This window comes from Phocoena sinus, chromosome 17 (assembly GCF_008692025.1).
Source record: "Phocoena sinus isolate mPhoSin1 chromosome 17, mPhoSin1.pri, whole genome shotgun sequence".
In the NCBI taxonomy this organism is placed as follows: Eukaryota; Metazoa; Chordata; class Mammalia; order Artiodactyla; family Phocoenidae; genus Phocoena; species Phocoena sinus.
This window is the reverse complement of record NC_045779.1, coordinates 63966936-63984042: the sequence shown is the minus strand read 5'-3', so window position 1 is coordinate 63984042 and position 17107 is coordinate 63966936. Positions and strand designations below refer to the sequence as shown.

The following is a 17107-nucleotide window of genomic DNA, read 5'->3' as shown; positions in this document are numbered from 1 at the left end:
TATGATTTCTTTCCTTCTACTAACTTCGGGTTTTGTTTGTTCTTCTTTCTCTAGTTCTTTAAGGTGTAAGGTTAGATTGTTTATTTGAGACGTTTGTTGTTTCTTGAGGTAGGCTTGTATTGCTATAAACTTCCTTCTTAGAACTACTTTTGCTGCATCCCATAGATTTTGGATCGTCATGTTTTCGTTGTCATTTGTCTCTAGGTATTTTTTGATTTCCTCTTTGATTTCTTCATTGATCTCTTGGTTATTTAGTAACGTATTTTTTAGCCTCCATGTCTTTGGGTTCTTTATGTTTTTTTCCCTGTAATTGATTTCTAATCTCGTAGTGTTGAGGTCAGAAAAGATTCTTGATATGATTTCAATTTTCTCAAATTTACTGAGGCTTGATTTGTGACCCAAGATGTGATCTATCCTAGAGAATGTTCCATATGCACTTGAGAAGAAGTGTAATCTGCTGTTTTGGGATGGAATATCCTATAAATATCAATTAAATCTATCTGGTTATTGTGTCATTTAAAGCTTGTGTTTCCTTATTAATTTTCTGTTTAGGTGATCTGTCCATTGGTGTAAGTGAGGTGCTAAAGTCCCCCACTATTATTGTGTTACTGTCAATTTCCTCTTTTATAGCTGTTAGCATTTGCCTTATGTATTGAGGTGCTCCTATGTTGGGTGCATATATAATTGTTATATCTTCTTGGATTGATCCCTTGATCATTATGTAGTGTCCTTTCTTGTCTCTTGTAACATTCTTTTTTTTAAAGTCTATTTTATCTGATATGAGTATTGCTACTCCAGCTTTTTTTTGATTTCCATTTGCATGGAATATCTTTTTCCATCCCCTCACTTTCAGTCTGTATGTATCCCTAGGTCTGAAGTGGGTCTCTTGTAAACAGCATATATATGGGTCTTTTTTTGTATCCATTCAGCGAGGCTGTGTCTTTTGGTTGGAGCATTTAATCCATTCACGTTTAAGGTAATTATCAATATGTATGTTCCTATGACCATTTTCTTAATTGTTATGGGTTTGTTTTTGTAGGTCCTTTTCTTCTCTTGTGTTTCCTACTTAGGGAAGTTCCTTTGGCATTTGTTGTAGAGCTGGTTTGGTGGTGCTGAAGTCTCTTAGCTTTTGCTTGTCTGTAAAGCTTTTGATTTCTCCTTCGAATCTGAATGAGATCCTTGCCAGGTAGAGTCATCTTGGTTGTAGGTCCTTCCTTTTCATCACTTTAAATATGTCATGCCACTCCCTTGTGGCTTGTAGAGTTTCTGCTGAGAAATCAGCTGTTAACCTTATGGGAGTTCCATTGTATGTTATTTGTCATTTTTCCCTTGTTGCTTTCAGTAATTTTTCTTTGTCTTTAATTTTTGCCAGTTTGATTACCATGTGTCTTGGCATGTTTCTCCTTGGGTTTATCCTGCCTGGGACTTTCTGCACTCCCTGGACTTGGGTGGCTATTTCCTTTCCCATGTTAGGGAAGTTTTTGAATATAATCTCTTCAAATACTTTCTCAGGTCCTTTCTCTCTCTCTTCTCCTTCTGGGACTCCTATAATGCAAATGTTGCGTTTAATGTTGTCCCAGAGGTCTCTTAGGCTGTCTTCATTTCTTTTCATTCTTTTTTCTTTATTCTGTTCCACGGCAGTGAATTCCACCATTCTGTCTTCCAGGTCACTTACCCATTCTTCTGCCTCAGTTATTCTGCTATTGATTCCTTCTAGTGTATTTTTTATTTCAGTTATTGTATTGTTTATCTCTATTTGTTTGTTCTTTAATTCTTCTAGATCTTTGTTAAACATTTCTTGCATCTTCTCGATCTTTGCCTCCATTGTTTTTCCGAGGTCCTGGATCATCTTCACTATCATTATTCTGAATTCTGTTTCTGGAAGGTTGCCTATCTCCACTTCATTTAGTTGTTTTTCTGGGGTTTTATCTTGTTCCTTCAACTGGTACATAGCCCTCTGCCTTTTCATCTTGTCTATCTTTCTGTGAATGTGGTTTTTGTTCCACAGGCTGCAGGACTGTATTTCTTCTTGCTTCTGCTGTCTGCCCTCTGGTGGATGAGGCTATCTAAGAGGCTTGTGCAGGTTTCCTGATGGGACGGACTGGTGGTGGATAGAGCTGGGTGTCGCTCTGGTGCGCAGAGCTCAGTAAAACTTTAATCTGCTTGTCTGCTGATGGGTGGGGCTGGGTTCCCTCCCTGCTGATTGTTTGGCCTGAGGGGACCCAGCACTGGAGCCTACCCAGCTCTTTGGTGGGGCTAATGGCAGACTCTGGGAGGGCTCCTGCCAAGCAGTACCTTCTGCTGCCAGTGCCCTTGTCCTCACAGTGAGACACAGCCACCACCCTCCCCTGCCTCTGCAGGAGACCCTCCAACACTAGCAGGTAGGTCTGGTTCAGTCTCCTATGGGGTCACTGCCTCTTCCCCTGGGTCCCGATGTACACACTACTTTGTGTGCCCTCCAAGAGTGGAGTCTCTGTTTCTCCCAGTCCTGTCAAAGTCACAATCAAATCCCACTAGCCTTCAAAGTCTGATTCTCTAGGAATTCCTCCTCCCGTTGCCCGACCCCCAGGTTGGGAAGCCTGACGTGGGGCTCAGAACCTTCACTCCAGTGGGTGGACTTCTGTGTTATAAGTGTTCTCCAGTTTGTGAGTCATCCACCAAAGCAGTTATGGGATTTGATTTTTTTGTGGTTGTGCCCCTCCTACTGTCTCATTGCGGCTTCTCCTTTGTCTTTGGATGTGGGGTATCGTTTTTGGTGAGTTCCAGTGTCTTCCTGTTGATGATTGTTCAGCAGTTAGTTGTGATTCCGGTGCTCTCGCAGGAGGGAGTGAGCGCATGTCCTTCTACTCTGCCATCTTGAACCAATCTCTCTCTTTTTTTTTTTTGCCACCCCACCTGGCTTGCAGGATCTTGATTTGCGAGCCTGGGGTCAGGCGGAAGCTCCTGCGGTGGGAGCTCTGAGTCCAAACCACTGGACTCACAGAGAACCTCAGACCCCAGGGAATATTCATTGGAGTGAGGTCTCACTGAGCTCCTCATCTCAGCAAAAAGACCCAGCTGTACCCAATAGCCGACAAATTCCAGTGTTGGAAGCCTCAGGCCAAACAACCAGTAGAACAGGAACACAATCCAACTCATTAAAAAAAAAAAAAAAATGTCACAGATGAAGGAGCAAGGTAAAAACCTAATAAAGGTTTTTATTAAGACCAAGTAAATGAAGAGGAAATAGGCAATCTACCTGAAAAAGAATTCAGAGTAATGATAGTAAAGATGATCCAGAATCTCAGAAGTAGAATGGAATCATGGATTGAGAAAATACAAGAAATGTTTAACAAAGATCTAGAAGAACAAACAGAGATGAAAAACACAATAACTGAAATGAAAAATACACTAGAAGGAATCAATAACAGAATAACAGAGGCAGAAGAACGAATAAGTGAGCTGGAAGACAAAATGGTGGAAATAACTGCCAAGGAGCAGAATAAAGAAAAAAGAATAAAAAGAAGACAATCTCAGAGACCTCTGGGACAACACTAAACACACCAACATTTGAATTATAGGGGTCCCAGAGAAGAAGAGAAAAAGAAAGGGTCTGAGAAAATATTTGAAGGGATTATAGTAGAAAAATTCCCTAACATGGGAAAGGAAATAGTCACCCAAGTCCAGGAAGCACAGAGACTCCCATACAGGATAAACACACCAAGACACATATTAATCAAACTAACAAAAATTAAATTCAAAGAAAAAATATAAAAAGCAGCAAGGGAAAAACAAAAAATAACATACAAAGGAATCCCCATAAGGCTATCAGCTGATTTTTCAGTGGAAACTCTGCAGGCCAGAGTGGCAGGATATACTTAAAGTAATGAAAGAGAAAGACCTCTAACCAAGATTACTCTACCCAGCAAGGATCTCATTCACTTTCAATGGAGAAGTCAAAAGCTTTTCAGACAAACAAAAGCTAAGAGAATTCAGCACCACCAAACCAGCTTTACAACAAATGCAAAAGAAACTTCTCTAAGAGGGATACACAAGAGAAGAAAAAGACCCACAAAAACAAACCCAAAACAATTAAGAAAATGGTAATAGGAACATACATATTGATAATAACCTTGAATGTAAATGGATTAAATGCCCCAACCAAAAGACACAGACTGGCTGAATGGATACAAAAACAAGACCCATATATATGCTGTCTACAAGAGACCCACTTCAGACCTAGGGATACATATATACTGAAAGTAAAGGGATGGAAAAAGATATTCCATGCAAATGGAAAACAAAACAAAGCTGGAGTAGTAATACTCGTATCAGATAAAATAGACTTTAAAATAAAGACTGTTACAAGAGATAAGGAGGGACACTACATAATGATCAAAGGATGAATCCAAGAAGAAGATATAACAATTATAAATGTTATGCACCCAACATAGGAGCACCTCAATACATAAGGCAAATGCTAACAACCATGAAAGGAGAAATCGACAGTAACACAATAATAGTAGGGGACTTTAACACCCCACTTACACCAATGGACAGATCATCCAAACAGAAAATTAATAAGGAAACACAAGCTTTAAATGACACAATAGACCAGATAGATCTAATTGATATTTATAGAACATTCCACCCAAAAGTGGCAGAATACACTTTCTTCTCAAGTGCACATGGAACATTCTCCAGGATAGAACACATCTTGGGTCACAATCAAGCCTTGGAAAATTTAAGAAAATTGAAATCGTATCAAGCATCTTTTCTGACCACAATGCTATGAGATTGGAAATCAACTACAGGAAAAAAACTGTAAAAAACACAAATACATGGAGGCTAAACAGTGCGCTACTAAATAACCAAGAGATCACTGAAGAAATCAAAGAAATTTTAAAAATACATAGAAACAAATGACAATGAAAACACGACAACCCAAAACCTATGGGACACAGCAAAAGCAGTTCTAAGAGGGAAGTTTATAGCAATACAATCTTACCTCAAGAAACAAGAAAAATCTCAAATAAACAATCTAAACCTACACTTAAAACAACTAGAGAAAGAGAAGAAAACCCAGTCAGTAGAAGGAAAGAAATCATAAATATCAGAGCAGAAATAAATGAAATAGAAACAAAGAAAATAATAACAAAGATCAATAAAATTAACAGGTGATTCTTTGAGAAGATAAACAAAATTGATAAACCCTTAGCCAGGCTCATCAAGAAAAAAAGGGAGAGGATGCAAATCAATAAAATTAGAAAAGAAAAAGGAGTAATCACAACTGACACTGCACAAATACAAAGGATTATAAGAGACTACTACAAACAACTATATGCCAATAAAATGGACAACCACGAAGAAATGGACAAATTCTTGGAAATGTACAATTTTGAAAGACTGAATCAGGAAGAATTAGAAAATATAAACAGACCTATCCAAGTAATGAAATTGAAACCGTAATTAAAAATTTTCCAAGGAACAAAAGTCCAGGACCAGATGGCTTCACAGGTGAATTCTATCAAACATTTACAGAAGAGCTAACACCCATCCTTCTCAAACTCTTCCAAAAAATTGCAGAGGGAGAAACATTTCCAAATTCATTCATTGAAGCCACCATCATCCTGATACCAAAACCAGAAAAAGATATTACAAAAAAAGAAAATTATAGGGGCTTCCCTGGTGGCGCAGTGGTTGAGAGTCCGCCTGCCGATGCAGGGGACACGGGTTCGTGCCCCGGTCCGGCAAGATCCCACATGCCACAGAGCGGCTAGGCCCGTGAGCCATGGCCGCTGAGCCTGCGTGGCCGGAGCCTGTGCTCCACAATGGGAGAGGCCACAACAGTGAGAGACCCACATACCACACACACACAAGAAAAGAAAATTATAGACCAATATCACTGATGAACATAGATGCAAAAATCCTGAACAAAATACTAGCAAACAGAATCCAGCAGCACATTAAAAGGATCATACACCATGGTCAAGTGGGACTTATCCCAGGGATGCAAGGATTCTCCAAAATACACAAATCAATGAATGTGATACACCACATTAACAAATTAAGGAATAAAAAACATATGATCATCTCAATAGATGCAGAAAAAGCTTTTGACAAAATTCAACACTGATTTATGATTAAAAACTCTCCAGAAAATGGGCATAGAGGGAACCTACCTCAACATAATAAAGGCCATATATGACAAACCCACAGCAAGCATCATACTCAATGTTGAAAAACTGAAAGCATTTACACCAGGATGAGGAAAAAGACAAGGATGTCCACTCTCACCACTCTTATTCAACATAATTATGGAAGTCCTATTCATAGCAATCAGAGAAGAAAAAGAAATAAAAGGAATACAAATTGAAAAAGAAGAAGTAAAGCTGTCACTATTTGCCAATGACATGATACTCTACACAGGAAATCCTAAAGAGGCCACCAGAAAACTACTAGAACCAATCAATGAACTTTGTAAGGTTGCAGGATACAAAATTAATGCACAGAAATCTCTGGCATTCTTATACACCAACAATGAAAAATCAGAAAGAGAAATTAAGGAAACAGTCCCATTTACCACTGCAACAAAAAGAATAAAATACCTAGGAATAAACCTGCCTAAGGAGGCAAAAGACTTGTATTCAGAAAACTATAAAACACTGATGAAAGAAATCAAAGATGATATAAACAGATGGAGAAATATACCATGTTCTTGGATTGGAAGAATCAATATTGTGAAAATGACTATACTACCCAAAGCAATCTACAGATTCACTGCAATCCCTATCAAACTACCAATGGCATTCTTCACAGAATTAGAACAAAAAATCTTACAATTCGTATGAAAGCACAAAAGAACCCGAATAGCCAAAGCAATCTTGAGAAAGAGAAACGGAGTTGGAGGAATCAGGCTCCCCAACTTCAAACTATATGTCAAAGCTACAGTAATCAAGACAGTATGGTACTGGCACAAAAATAAGAATATAGATCAACGGTACAGGATAGAATGCCCAGAGATAAACCCACGCACATATGGGCACCTAATTTACGACAAAGGAGGCAAGAACATACAATGCAGAAAAGACAGCCTTTTCAATAAGTGATGCTGGAAAAACTGGACAGCTACATGTAAAAGAATGAAATTAGAACTCTCCCTAACACCATACACAAAAATAAACTCCAAATGGATTAAAGACTTAAATGTAAGACCAGACACTATAAAACTTTTAGAGGAAAACATAGGAAATACACTCTTTGACATAAACCACAGCAAGATCTTTTTTGACCCACCTCCTAGAGTATCAGAAATAAAAACAAATGGGACTTAATTAAACTTAAAAGCTTTTGCACAGCAAAGGAAATCATAAACAAGACAAAAAGACAACCCTCAGAATGGGAGAAAATATTTGCAAATGAAACAGACAAAGGATTAATCTCCAAAATATACAAATAACTCATGGATCTCAATATCAAAAAACCAAACAACCCAATCCAAAAATGGGCAGAAGACCTAACTAGACATTTCTCCAAAGAAGACATACAGATGGCCAAGAAGCTCATGAAAGGATGCTCAACATCACTAATCATTAGAGAAATGCAAATCAAAACTACAGTGAGGTATCACCTCACACCAGTCAGAATGGGCATCATCAGAAAAGCTAGAAACAATAAGTGCTGGAAAGGATGTGGCGAAAATGGAACCCTCCTGCACTGTTGGTGGGAATGTAAATTGATACAGCCACTATGGAGAACAGTATGGAGGTTCCTTAAAAAACTGAAAATAGAACTACCATATGACCCAGCAATCCCACTACTGGGCATATACCCTGAGAAAACCATAAAGAGACATGCACCACAATGTTCACTGCAGCTCTATTTACAATAACCAGGACATGGAACCAACCTAAATGTCCACTGACAGATGAATGGATAAAGAAGATGTGGCACATTTATACAATGGAACATTACTCATCCATAAAAAGAAACGAAACTGAGTTATTTGTAGTGAAGTGGATGGACCTAGAGTCTGTCATACAGAGTGAAGTTAAGTCAGAAAGAGAAAAACAATACCGTATGCTAACACATATATATGGAATCTAAAAAAAAAAAATGGTACTGATGAACCTAGTTTCAGGGCAGGAATAAAGAGGAAGACATAGAGAATGAACTTGATGACATGGGGTGGGAGGGCGAAGCTGGGGCGAAGTGAGAGTAGCATCGACATATATACACTACCGAATGTAAAATAGTTGGCTGGTGGGAAGCAGCCGCATAGCACAGGGAGATCAGCTCGGTGCTTTGCGATGACCTAGAGGGGTGGGATAGGGAGGGTGGGAGGGAGGCTCAAGAGGGAGGGGACATATGTATGCATATGGCTGATTCACTTTGTTGTGCAACAGAAACTAACATGGTATTGTGAAGCAATTATACTCCAGTAAAGTTCTATTAAAAAAAAAAAAAAAAAGCAGAGTCTGGTCCCCCAGCTCCCCTGAGCCCAGCATGGGACCTGGCACAGAGCAAGCGCTCCACGCATGCTGGTGAAATTGACAAGATGCTAGCTCACGTTATGCTCTCAACCTGTGTCATCAATCAAAACACCATCACGGCCTCACTTTGGGGAGAAATGTCAGCCCTCTTAACATCAGCCAATGTAATGGCCACTACTCCTCAATCTCTTTGTACACTTAACTTTTTGCTTCTTCTCAACAGCCCTATTTTAAGAAGACAAACTGAGGTTTAGTGAGTAAAGGCAGCTAGAGAGTAGATGAGGTAGAACGTGAGGTCAGGTCTCTTTGTGTCTTAATTCTGTCCTAACTCCCAGAGGTGGGCAAATCCTTTACGGAGCTTCCCTCCCTCAGAACAGTGAATCCTCAGAGAACAGAGTAAATCCTTAGAGAATACGATCTAATGAGAAAAGCAGCCTATTGGATATGCGCTCATTAGGGCCCCTTTTTCACATGTCTGCACTCAGTGTACAGGAAAGGGAGAAAGCCAAGGAAACAGGTATAGATCCGTCTCCTTTAATCCTCACAGCGTCTGTCTGGAAGTAGTATTTTCCAGAGAGAGACACTGAATCACACAGGTGTTAAAAGTGTGCAGAGTCCCCCAGCTAGAAGTACAAAGTCTAGGGCTTCCTGACTGCAGAGCAGGAAAGCTTTCCTCCCCACCAAGACCGCTCAGCAAAGACTGCACCAGAAGCCTCATGCAAGTTGTCTGAGCTGTTTGTTCATCCCACTGAGCTTGGCATTGTGCCCATCACTCCAGCAGGTGCTCTGGGTGCCAGATCCCATTCTCCCTCACCCCTCTTTTCCTCCCTCCCTTCCTTCAACTCTGTTGCTTGCCCTCTTGGCTTCACGACAACAGATCACATTGGATCAGTAGACCTTCCCAATGTCTGGCTGCCTTGTGCCCATGCTTTTGAGTCTGAAACACCTACACACCTACACACCCAGAGACACAAGTATTTGCAACGTGCCCCGGTTTTTTTCTTTCCTGGGGTTCTGCTGTGGCTCGGCTGTGGGCTGCGGGGAGAAAGCAAGTGGGCTCCCCTGGTTACCTTCGTGGTCTGGCAGTGGGAAAGGAATGTGACCTTGGCAAAAGGGTCTGAAAGTCCGTTGCTGTCAGCTGCGATGAGGCCCCGGGCTTGGTACATGTGAGCTCTCAGCTGGAAGACATGCCGGTCTGTGGACAAATAACGGGAAGGGGTGGCATTAGCAGGCTTCTGAGGAACAGTGAGTGCGAGTGGGTGTCTGTGTGTGATGCTCACCTGTGGGTGCTTCCGGAGACAGACAAAGGAGACCACGGGCACTGAAGGCCTCTTAGACCAAAATGGACACAGGGAAGATGGGGGGGAGAGGTCATGTTCACGGGTACTTTGGAGCCAGGCATTCTCCTTGGTGCATTCACCACATTGTGGGATTTAATCTTCATAACAAAACAACCCCGTGAAATATATATCATTATCTTCATTTTATAGATGAGGGAAATGGTTCATAAAAAGGCTAAAATACATTTCCAAGTTTTCAGAGCTAACTAATTCCAGAGCCTGGATTTCATTTCCGTCAGATTCCAAAATCCAAATCTCTTCCTAAAATACCACATTTTAAAAATCTATATGCAAAACGGCAACAGACTCACAGACATAGAAAACAAACTTGTGGCTACCAAAGGGGAGAGGGGTGGGGGGAGGGATAAATTAGGGGTATGTGATGAACGGATACAGACTACTATGTATGAAACAGATAAGCAACAGGATATATTGTACAGCACAAGGAATTATAGCCATTATTTTGTAATCACTTTATAATGGAGTATGATCTGCAAAAATACTGGATCACTGTGCTGTACACCTGAAAATGATATCATACTGTAAGTCAATGATACTTCAATAAAAAATTTAAAAAGACCACATTTCACCTCTTAGTAAAACCTCCTGTTTCCAATGGTGTGTGTGTATAAGGGGGACATTTCTTCATTTTTGCTTCCATAAACTCAGTAAAGTCTTGAGTCATCCATCCATCCATTCTGCCATTCAGCCAGCCAATGTCATTTTGAGCACCTACAGTACACCAGGCACAGTTCTGGCCTCTGAGGATTCTGAAGTAGCTAAGACAGCCCCTGACCTTGGGGAACTCCAGGGACGGGGCAGAAGACAAGCAAGTGCCCCAATCCCAGTGACAGGAGCCAGAGCTAAGTGTCCGAGCAGGAGATACAGGCAGAGGGCATGGGAGGTTAAAGGCGGGAGTGAGCACACCTGGTTGACGGGATGGGAGGCAGAGACAGGGCTGCAGGTGGGGCAGACCAGGGTTCAGTGGGGGAACCCCAAAGAAGAGTTGAGTTAATCATATGCCCTGTTTCATGGACTTTATGATCCTTTGCCCTTGCCTGGCCCCTCTTGCTTTTTATATTCATTTACTCCCTTTTACCCTCTTTAAAAAAAAATTATTTCGTTCATGGATCATGCCTTTGGTGTTGTATCTAAAAAATCATTGCCATACTTAAAATCATCTTGGTTTTCTCCTATATTATCTTCTAGGAGTCTTATAATTTTGCATTTTGTATTTAGGCTTATGATCCATTTTGAGTTAACTTTTGCAAAGGTCATAAGTTCGATGTCTAGATTTATATTTTTGCATGTGGGTGTCCAGTTGTTCCAGCACCATTTGTTGAAAAGACTATGCTTGCTCCATTGTATTGCCTTCACTTGTTTGTCAAAGATCAACTGAATATATTTATGTAGGTTTATTTCTGGGCTCTCTATTGTGTTCCACTGACCTATTTGTCTATTCTTTTGCTAATACTGCACTGTCTTGATGACTGTAGCTTTTATAGTAAGTCGTGATGTCGGGTAGTGTCAGTCTTCCAACTTTGTTCTTCTTAATATTGTGTTGACTCTTCCGGGTTTCTGCCTCTCCACATGAACTTTAGAATCAGTTTGTCGATATCCACAAAACAACTTGCTGGGATTTTAATTGAGATTGCATTGAATCAAGAAAAACACTAAGCAACAGAAGTATCTACTTAAAATTGGAACAAGGAGATAAAAGCTTGGATAAGTTACAGAGGTAAATCCTCATCTTTCACAATGAGTAGCTATGTGTTAAATGTAAAATCAAGAAATAGTGATATAAACATATCATGTAGAATAAAGGGAGATAATTACCTTAACAAAAACTGTTAAAAGTGTTTTTCCCTTTTACCCTCTTACCCAAGAGAGCTCCTTAAAAGGGTGACAGTTAACAAAGGAACATTCAGCAGAGGGTTGAGGAATTTCCTGACCAGGGTATGTCAAGAGAGCCCACGCTCTCTAAGCATTCCTTAACATGCTACATAAGTGGGCAAATTTCTCAGCTGGGAGTGAACTTGAGAATAGCTCATTCCCTGAGATCATCCACAAGGTGTCCCTGAAGTGAGTCACCCCAGAATTTTAGCAGAGCTCCCAATACAACCACATAGGCAGGACACTGCACACCTCCAGGGGTCGCCATTGACTTGGTCTAGGTTTTTGTTTTTCTGAAACCTTGAGTCTTACCAGCTCTGTTCCTTAGACTAGTAAAGCCAGCTTCCTCTTTGCTCCCATACTTTGGCCCATCTCTGTGCTGCGGCTCACTTTCCATGTGTGGTTATTAGAGACACGTCTGATTGCCCCCATTGGAGGGCCAGGATCACCTCTCCCACCACTCCTCATTCCCCACTAGTTTTCCCACCGTACCTTCCATATGCAGGTGCAAACTAATTATTGGTTGAATGGATATGTTCTGAAGCATAAAATGAACGAAGAAAGGAAATTCTCCAGGAGGTGTGGAAGGCAGCCAAAGCCATTAATGTCAGGGCACAGCTGAGCAAGTTTATTAGGTCATTCCATGAAAAGAACATGCTGCAGAGGGTCAGAAAGCTTTGGAAAAAGCCTTTCCTCTCCTCTGAATCGTTAGTAGCTGGGACAGCAAATATGTCCAGGTACCTTGGGTCTCTAGAGATAGTGTCTATAGAAATAAAAAGGTAACTTGATGTGGGTGTTTTCACCCAAAGATGAAAACTCTAAAGACAAGATGGAAAGCAGTGGAAATAAAGAAGAGTTTGGAGACAGTTTGTTCCATCATTTACTAGCTGTGTGACCTTGGGCAATTTCTAAACACTTCCAATACATCCTTTCTCCATCTGTAGAATGAAGAAACCACCCAAGGTTGGTGTGAGAAATAAATCAAATCCTATGTGTAAAGTGTATGACACAATGCTTGGCATATGGTAGGGGTTGTGCATTTTTCAAAAAGAGCTGAGTTTTCCTTGCTCTTACGCATTGATATTGGGCATGGCAACCACGAGCTGAACCATTGGATAAATATCTCTAGAACTCTGTCTTCTCTAAGTATTGAGCCATTTAGGTTCCACTGGCAGTCAAGTTCAGTCAACATCAGAGGAGCCTTGTGCAACACGGGAAACCTGGATTTGTAGACAGTCTTCCAGTGTTTCAGGCACTGGCTCAATTCAAAACTCAACTTCAGTTGAAGTGAAGGTAAAACTGTTCTACCCCATCTGAATTCAGCAGCAAGGATGGTGCAAATTGAAGCAATTTGGCAACAGAAAGCAAAATGCAACTGTAAGGCATTAATGATTAGAACAAAGTTCAAAATTATATGGAAATGGAAATATGATGGCACTCATAGAAAATACCTACGTAGAAGAGAGCATTACATAAACCATGCTGAACTGCTAAAAGCAGCCAACCCAAGAACCAAGCTAGAGAAACATGAGTGACCCCAATGATACCAGTTTCTACTGGGTCATTACTGGGAAATGTAAATGGCTGCTGTTTATGGGTCAAAACCCCAATGCCATGTAAAAGGAAATCTGCTTTAATTCCACAGGTCCTATGAGCACAAGAACTTACTGATGTCTCTTTAAAAGACATCTTTTGCTTTATTATTTTTAAAATTGTATTTATTTTTGGCTGCATTGGGTCTTCGTTGCTGCATGCGGGCTTTCTCTAGTTGTGGCGAGCGGGGGCTACTCTTTGTTGCGGTGCATGGGCTTCTCATCGTGGTGGCTTCTCTTGTTGCAGAGCACAGGCTCTAGGCGCGCGGGCTTCAGTAATTGTGACACGTGGGCTAAGTAGTTGTGGCTCGTGGGCTCTGGAGCACAGGCTCAGTAGTTGTGGCGCATGGGCTTAGTTGCTCTGCGGCATGTGGGATCTTTCTGGACCAGGGATCGAACCCGTGTCCCCTGCATTGGCAGGCGGATTCTTAACCACTGCACCACCAGGGAAGCTGAAAAAGACATCTTTTGCTTTAAATGCAAACTCAATCTATATAGTCTGTTAGCAAAGAAACTCATATTGCCTTCTCTCCATTAACAGAAAAATATAAATATTTATTCCAGATATGTTTAATAATTTCACTTTATTCTTTAGATGGGACATTGGAAGGTCAGAAAGAAAACTTAGAAACTGTATTAAAAGAGGCAAATAAGGGGGCTTCCCTGGTGGCGCAGTGGTTGAGAGTCCGCCTGCCGATGCAGGGGACACAGGTTCGGGCCCCGGTCCGGGAGGATCCCACATGCCGCGGAGCGGCTGGGCCCGTAAGCCATGGCCGCTGAGCCTGCGCATCCAGAGCCTGTGCTCCGCAACGGGAGAGGCCACAGCAGTGAGAGGCCCGTGTACCGCAAAAAAAAAAAAAAAAGAGGCAAATAAGTTGATCCTAAAATAATATGCAAACAGCTCATGAATGCCACCCCTCAGAAGCCCACCAGAGACATCTTATGACCCTCTTGGCCCAGTGGGCATCATACCTTTGTAGAGCAGGTTAGCTGGGGGTTTACTGATGCCAGCCCCTTTGGAGGACATTTCTGCTTCATAGCCTGCTGGTAAGTTGTTCAAAATGGCACTAGAGTGTCTGGTGGAGCCCAGCCACATGTACACGTCAATTTTCGCTTGCATCGACCAACCAGCTGGCTGTTTTCCAGGAAGCTGGGGAAAGGTTACAAGGAAGAGACCCCCTCATTAGTAGGAGCCATTGTGGGCCTCACTCTCTGAGAAAAGAGGTCCTTCCCTGGGGCTCCTATTAAAACGAGACCAATGACCCTAGTTGCCACGATGCACAGCTTTAGAGGAGGATCCAGGTTTAAGGGGGCCAGGACCTCAAACAGGCCCTGTGTGATCATTTAAACCTAACAGGTAGGTATGGTTATTACCCCTGTTTTATAGATGAGAAAACTCAGGCTCAGAGAGGCTAAATAAGTTCCTAAGATTACTCAGTTTTCAAGTGACGGAGCCAGGACTCGAACCAGGCGAGATGATACCAGATGTGGGCTCTGGACTCTGAACGCCCACAGCCTGCTTCTCTCCACACTGAGTTGAAATCCCCCTTCCCAGAACTTCCAATTGCCTTGAGTTCCAACCACAGCCTCTGCCTCTTTGCTGCTCAGAAGAACTCGAATTCTTCTTCCACAGGTCAGGCCCCTGTGGGCTTCGGGGCATCTACCTGCCCTACCATGTTGTTTCTTCCTGCTAGACACCTCTCATCCCTTCACCCCTCCCTCACGCAGTGTGGTTTCGAGTTCCCTCGCTACCCTGCTTTCCCTCCTTTAATGTACTCGGATTTGAATTTATATTTATGTTTGTTTGAATTTGTGTTTATGTGTGTAGTAGTGTGTGTGTGGTGTGTGGGTGTGTGCGTTCTCAACATGTAAAGGACACAACTCAATGCAGAGCGGCTCCTTTATTTCTCCATCACCAGGATTAGGGGCCTCCTCACGCCCATCTAAGGAACCTCAGGCCCCAGACTTGGCTGGGTGCAGGATTTCTGGCAAGGCTTTCGCTCGGAAAGTGGCCACCTCTCCAGATTTTGTTGACTCTTCTAAGTGCCTCTTCTTAGTGTTTCCTAGGATTTCCCATCAGTGCACAATTCCCCTTTCTTCTGCACCACTTGTTTTCCATGGAGAATCACAAAATCCCACTGGGAGAGGCTACCACTTGCTCTGACAATTTCCCAGGCACCCGTGGAAAGCCCCAGAACCCCAAACTGTGCCTGGTTCTTGGCCTGCCTTCCTGTCTTGCTCTGTGAGTTCCCCAAGAGGATTGTGAGCAACTCAGTTCAGCAGCTACTACCAAGTGCCACCAGACCTTGCTGAGGGAGTGGGGCCAGAAGCGCCTCACAATGACTGCGACACAGTCCTGGGCTTCCCTTCCAAGAGCTCACATCTAGACAGGGAGGCCGACTTGCATTCACTTACTCAAATGCGAGGTGTAAGAGAGAAGATGCCATAGGACCAGAGGAGAAGCAGGTATATCCATCCTTTCTTTAATACTCACATATTCCAGTAGGCTTTAATAAGTACTTTGGAGTTGGACTCCTAGAGAAGGCATCCCAGGAGGAAGGAAGTGCCTGAACAGAGATACAGAGGCAGGAGCTAACTGTGGTGATTAGGGCTGACGTTTAGTGAGCGCTTACTTGGTGCCAGGGACAGATTTGCTAAGAGCTTTCAGCAAAGAAAAAGCTGGAACAGAGAATGACACAGATGAGGCTGCAGAGTCCTGCTGAGTAGATGGAGGAGTTTAGATTTTATTCCTTAGGGAATAGGATGCCATGATTTATTCAGCTTTAAAAAAACAACTGGGGGGGGCTTCCCTGGTGGCGCAGTGGTTGAGAGTCCGCCTGCTGATGCAGGGGACACGGGTTCGTGCCCCGGTCCAGGAAGATCCCACATGCCGCGGAGCGGCTGGGCCCGTGAGCCATGGCCGCTGAGCCTGTGCGTCCGGAGCTTGTGCTCTGCAACGGGGGAGGCCACAACAGTGAGTGGCCCGCGTAACGCAAAAAAACAAACAAACAAAAAAAACAACTAAGGGGGCTTCCCTGCTGGCTCAGTGGTTAAGAATCCGCCTGACAATGCAGGGGACACGGGTTCGAGCCCTGGTCCAGGAAGATCCCACATGCTGCGGAGCAACTAAGCCCGTGAGCCACAACTACTGAGCCCACGAGCCACAACTACTGAAGCCCGCACGCCTAGAGCCTGTGCACCACAACAAGAGAAGCCACCGCAATGATAAGCCCACGCACCTCAACAAAGAGTAGCCCCAGCTCGCCACAACTAGAGAAAGCCCGCATGCAGCAACGAAGACCCGATGCAGCCAAAAAAAAAAAAGTGATACTTCCAAAAAATTAAAAAAAAAGAAACAACTAAGGTCATTTTGCTGTTAGTAAAGACAACTAGTCTGCAACTCATCATTTTAAAAATTATAATAAGACAAAACACCCTCAACTCATCACTTCCACAATAATAATGAAAATAGCTAAAATGCATTGAGCACTTGTTCAATCAGACAAATAGCTATTGAGAGCCTAAGGTTATTTTGTTGTAATAAAAGCAATCCCTCTGCCATCTGTATATATCCCGAGGACATCAATTCACAAAGGCAGGATTTTTGACTGTCATATCACAGTGATGTCCCCAGTGCCTAAAATAGTACTTGGCACTCAGGAAGCACTCAGAAAATATTTGTTGAATTATTTATTTCTTTTTCTAATAATAATATTTTACATGTGCTGAGCACTTACATTGTCCCAGGCCCTGGTCTAATGTTCCTCCCTACACACAGAACGGCCTATTACTTGCATACTATTAACAACTA

The 17107-nt window shown here is 42.4% G+C and overlaps 1 protein-coding gene across 1 annotated transcript in view; it reads right to left on the bottom strand.

The window, feature by feature from the left end:
* FER1L6 (fer-1 like family member 6) overlaps positions 1-17107 on the bottom strand; it is a 179428-nt gene that overhangs the window by 59069 nt on the left and 103252 nt on the right. The window contains exons 19-20 of the mRNA XM_032610333.1: positions 14269-14446; positions 9542-9666 (exon numbers count right to left, since the gene is read on the bottom strand). Of these exons, the coding sequence (XP_032466224.1) occupies positions 9542-9666; positions 14269-14446 (303 nt within the window). The remainder of the gene's footprint in view (positions 1-9541; positions 9667-14268; positions 14447-17107) is intronic.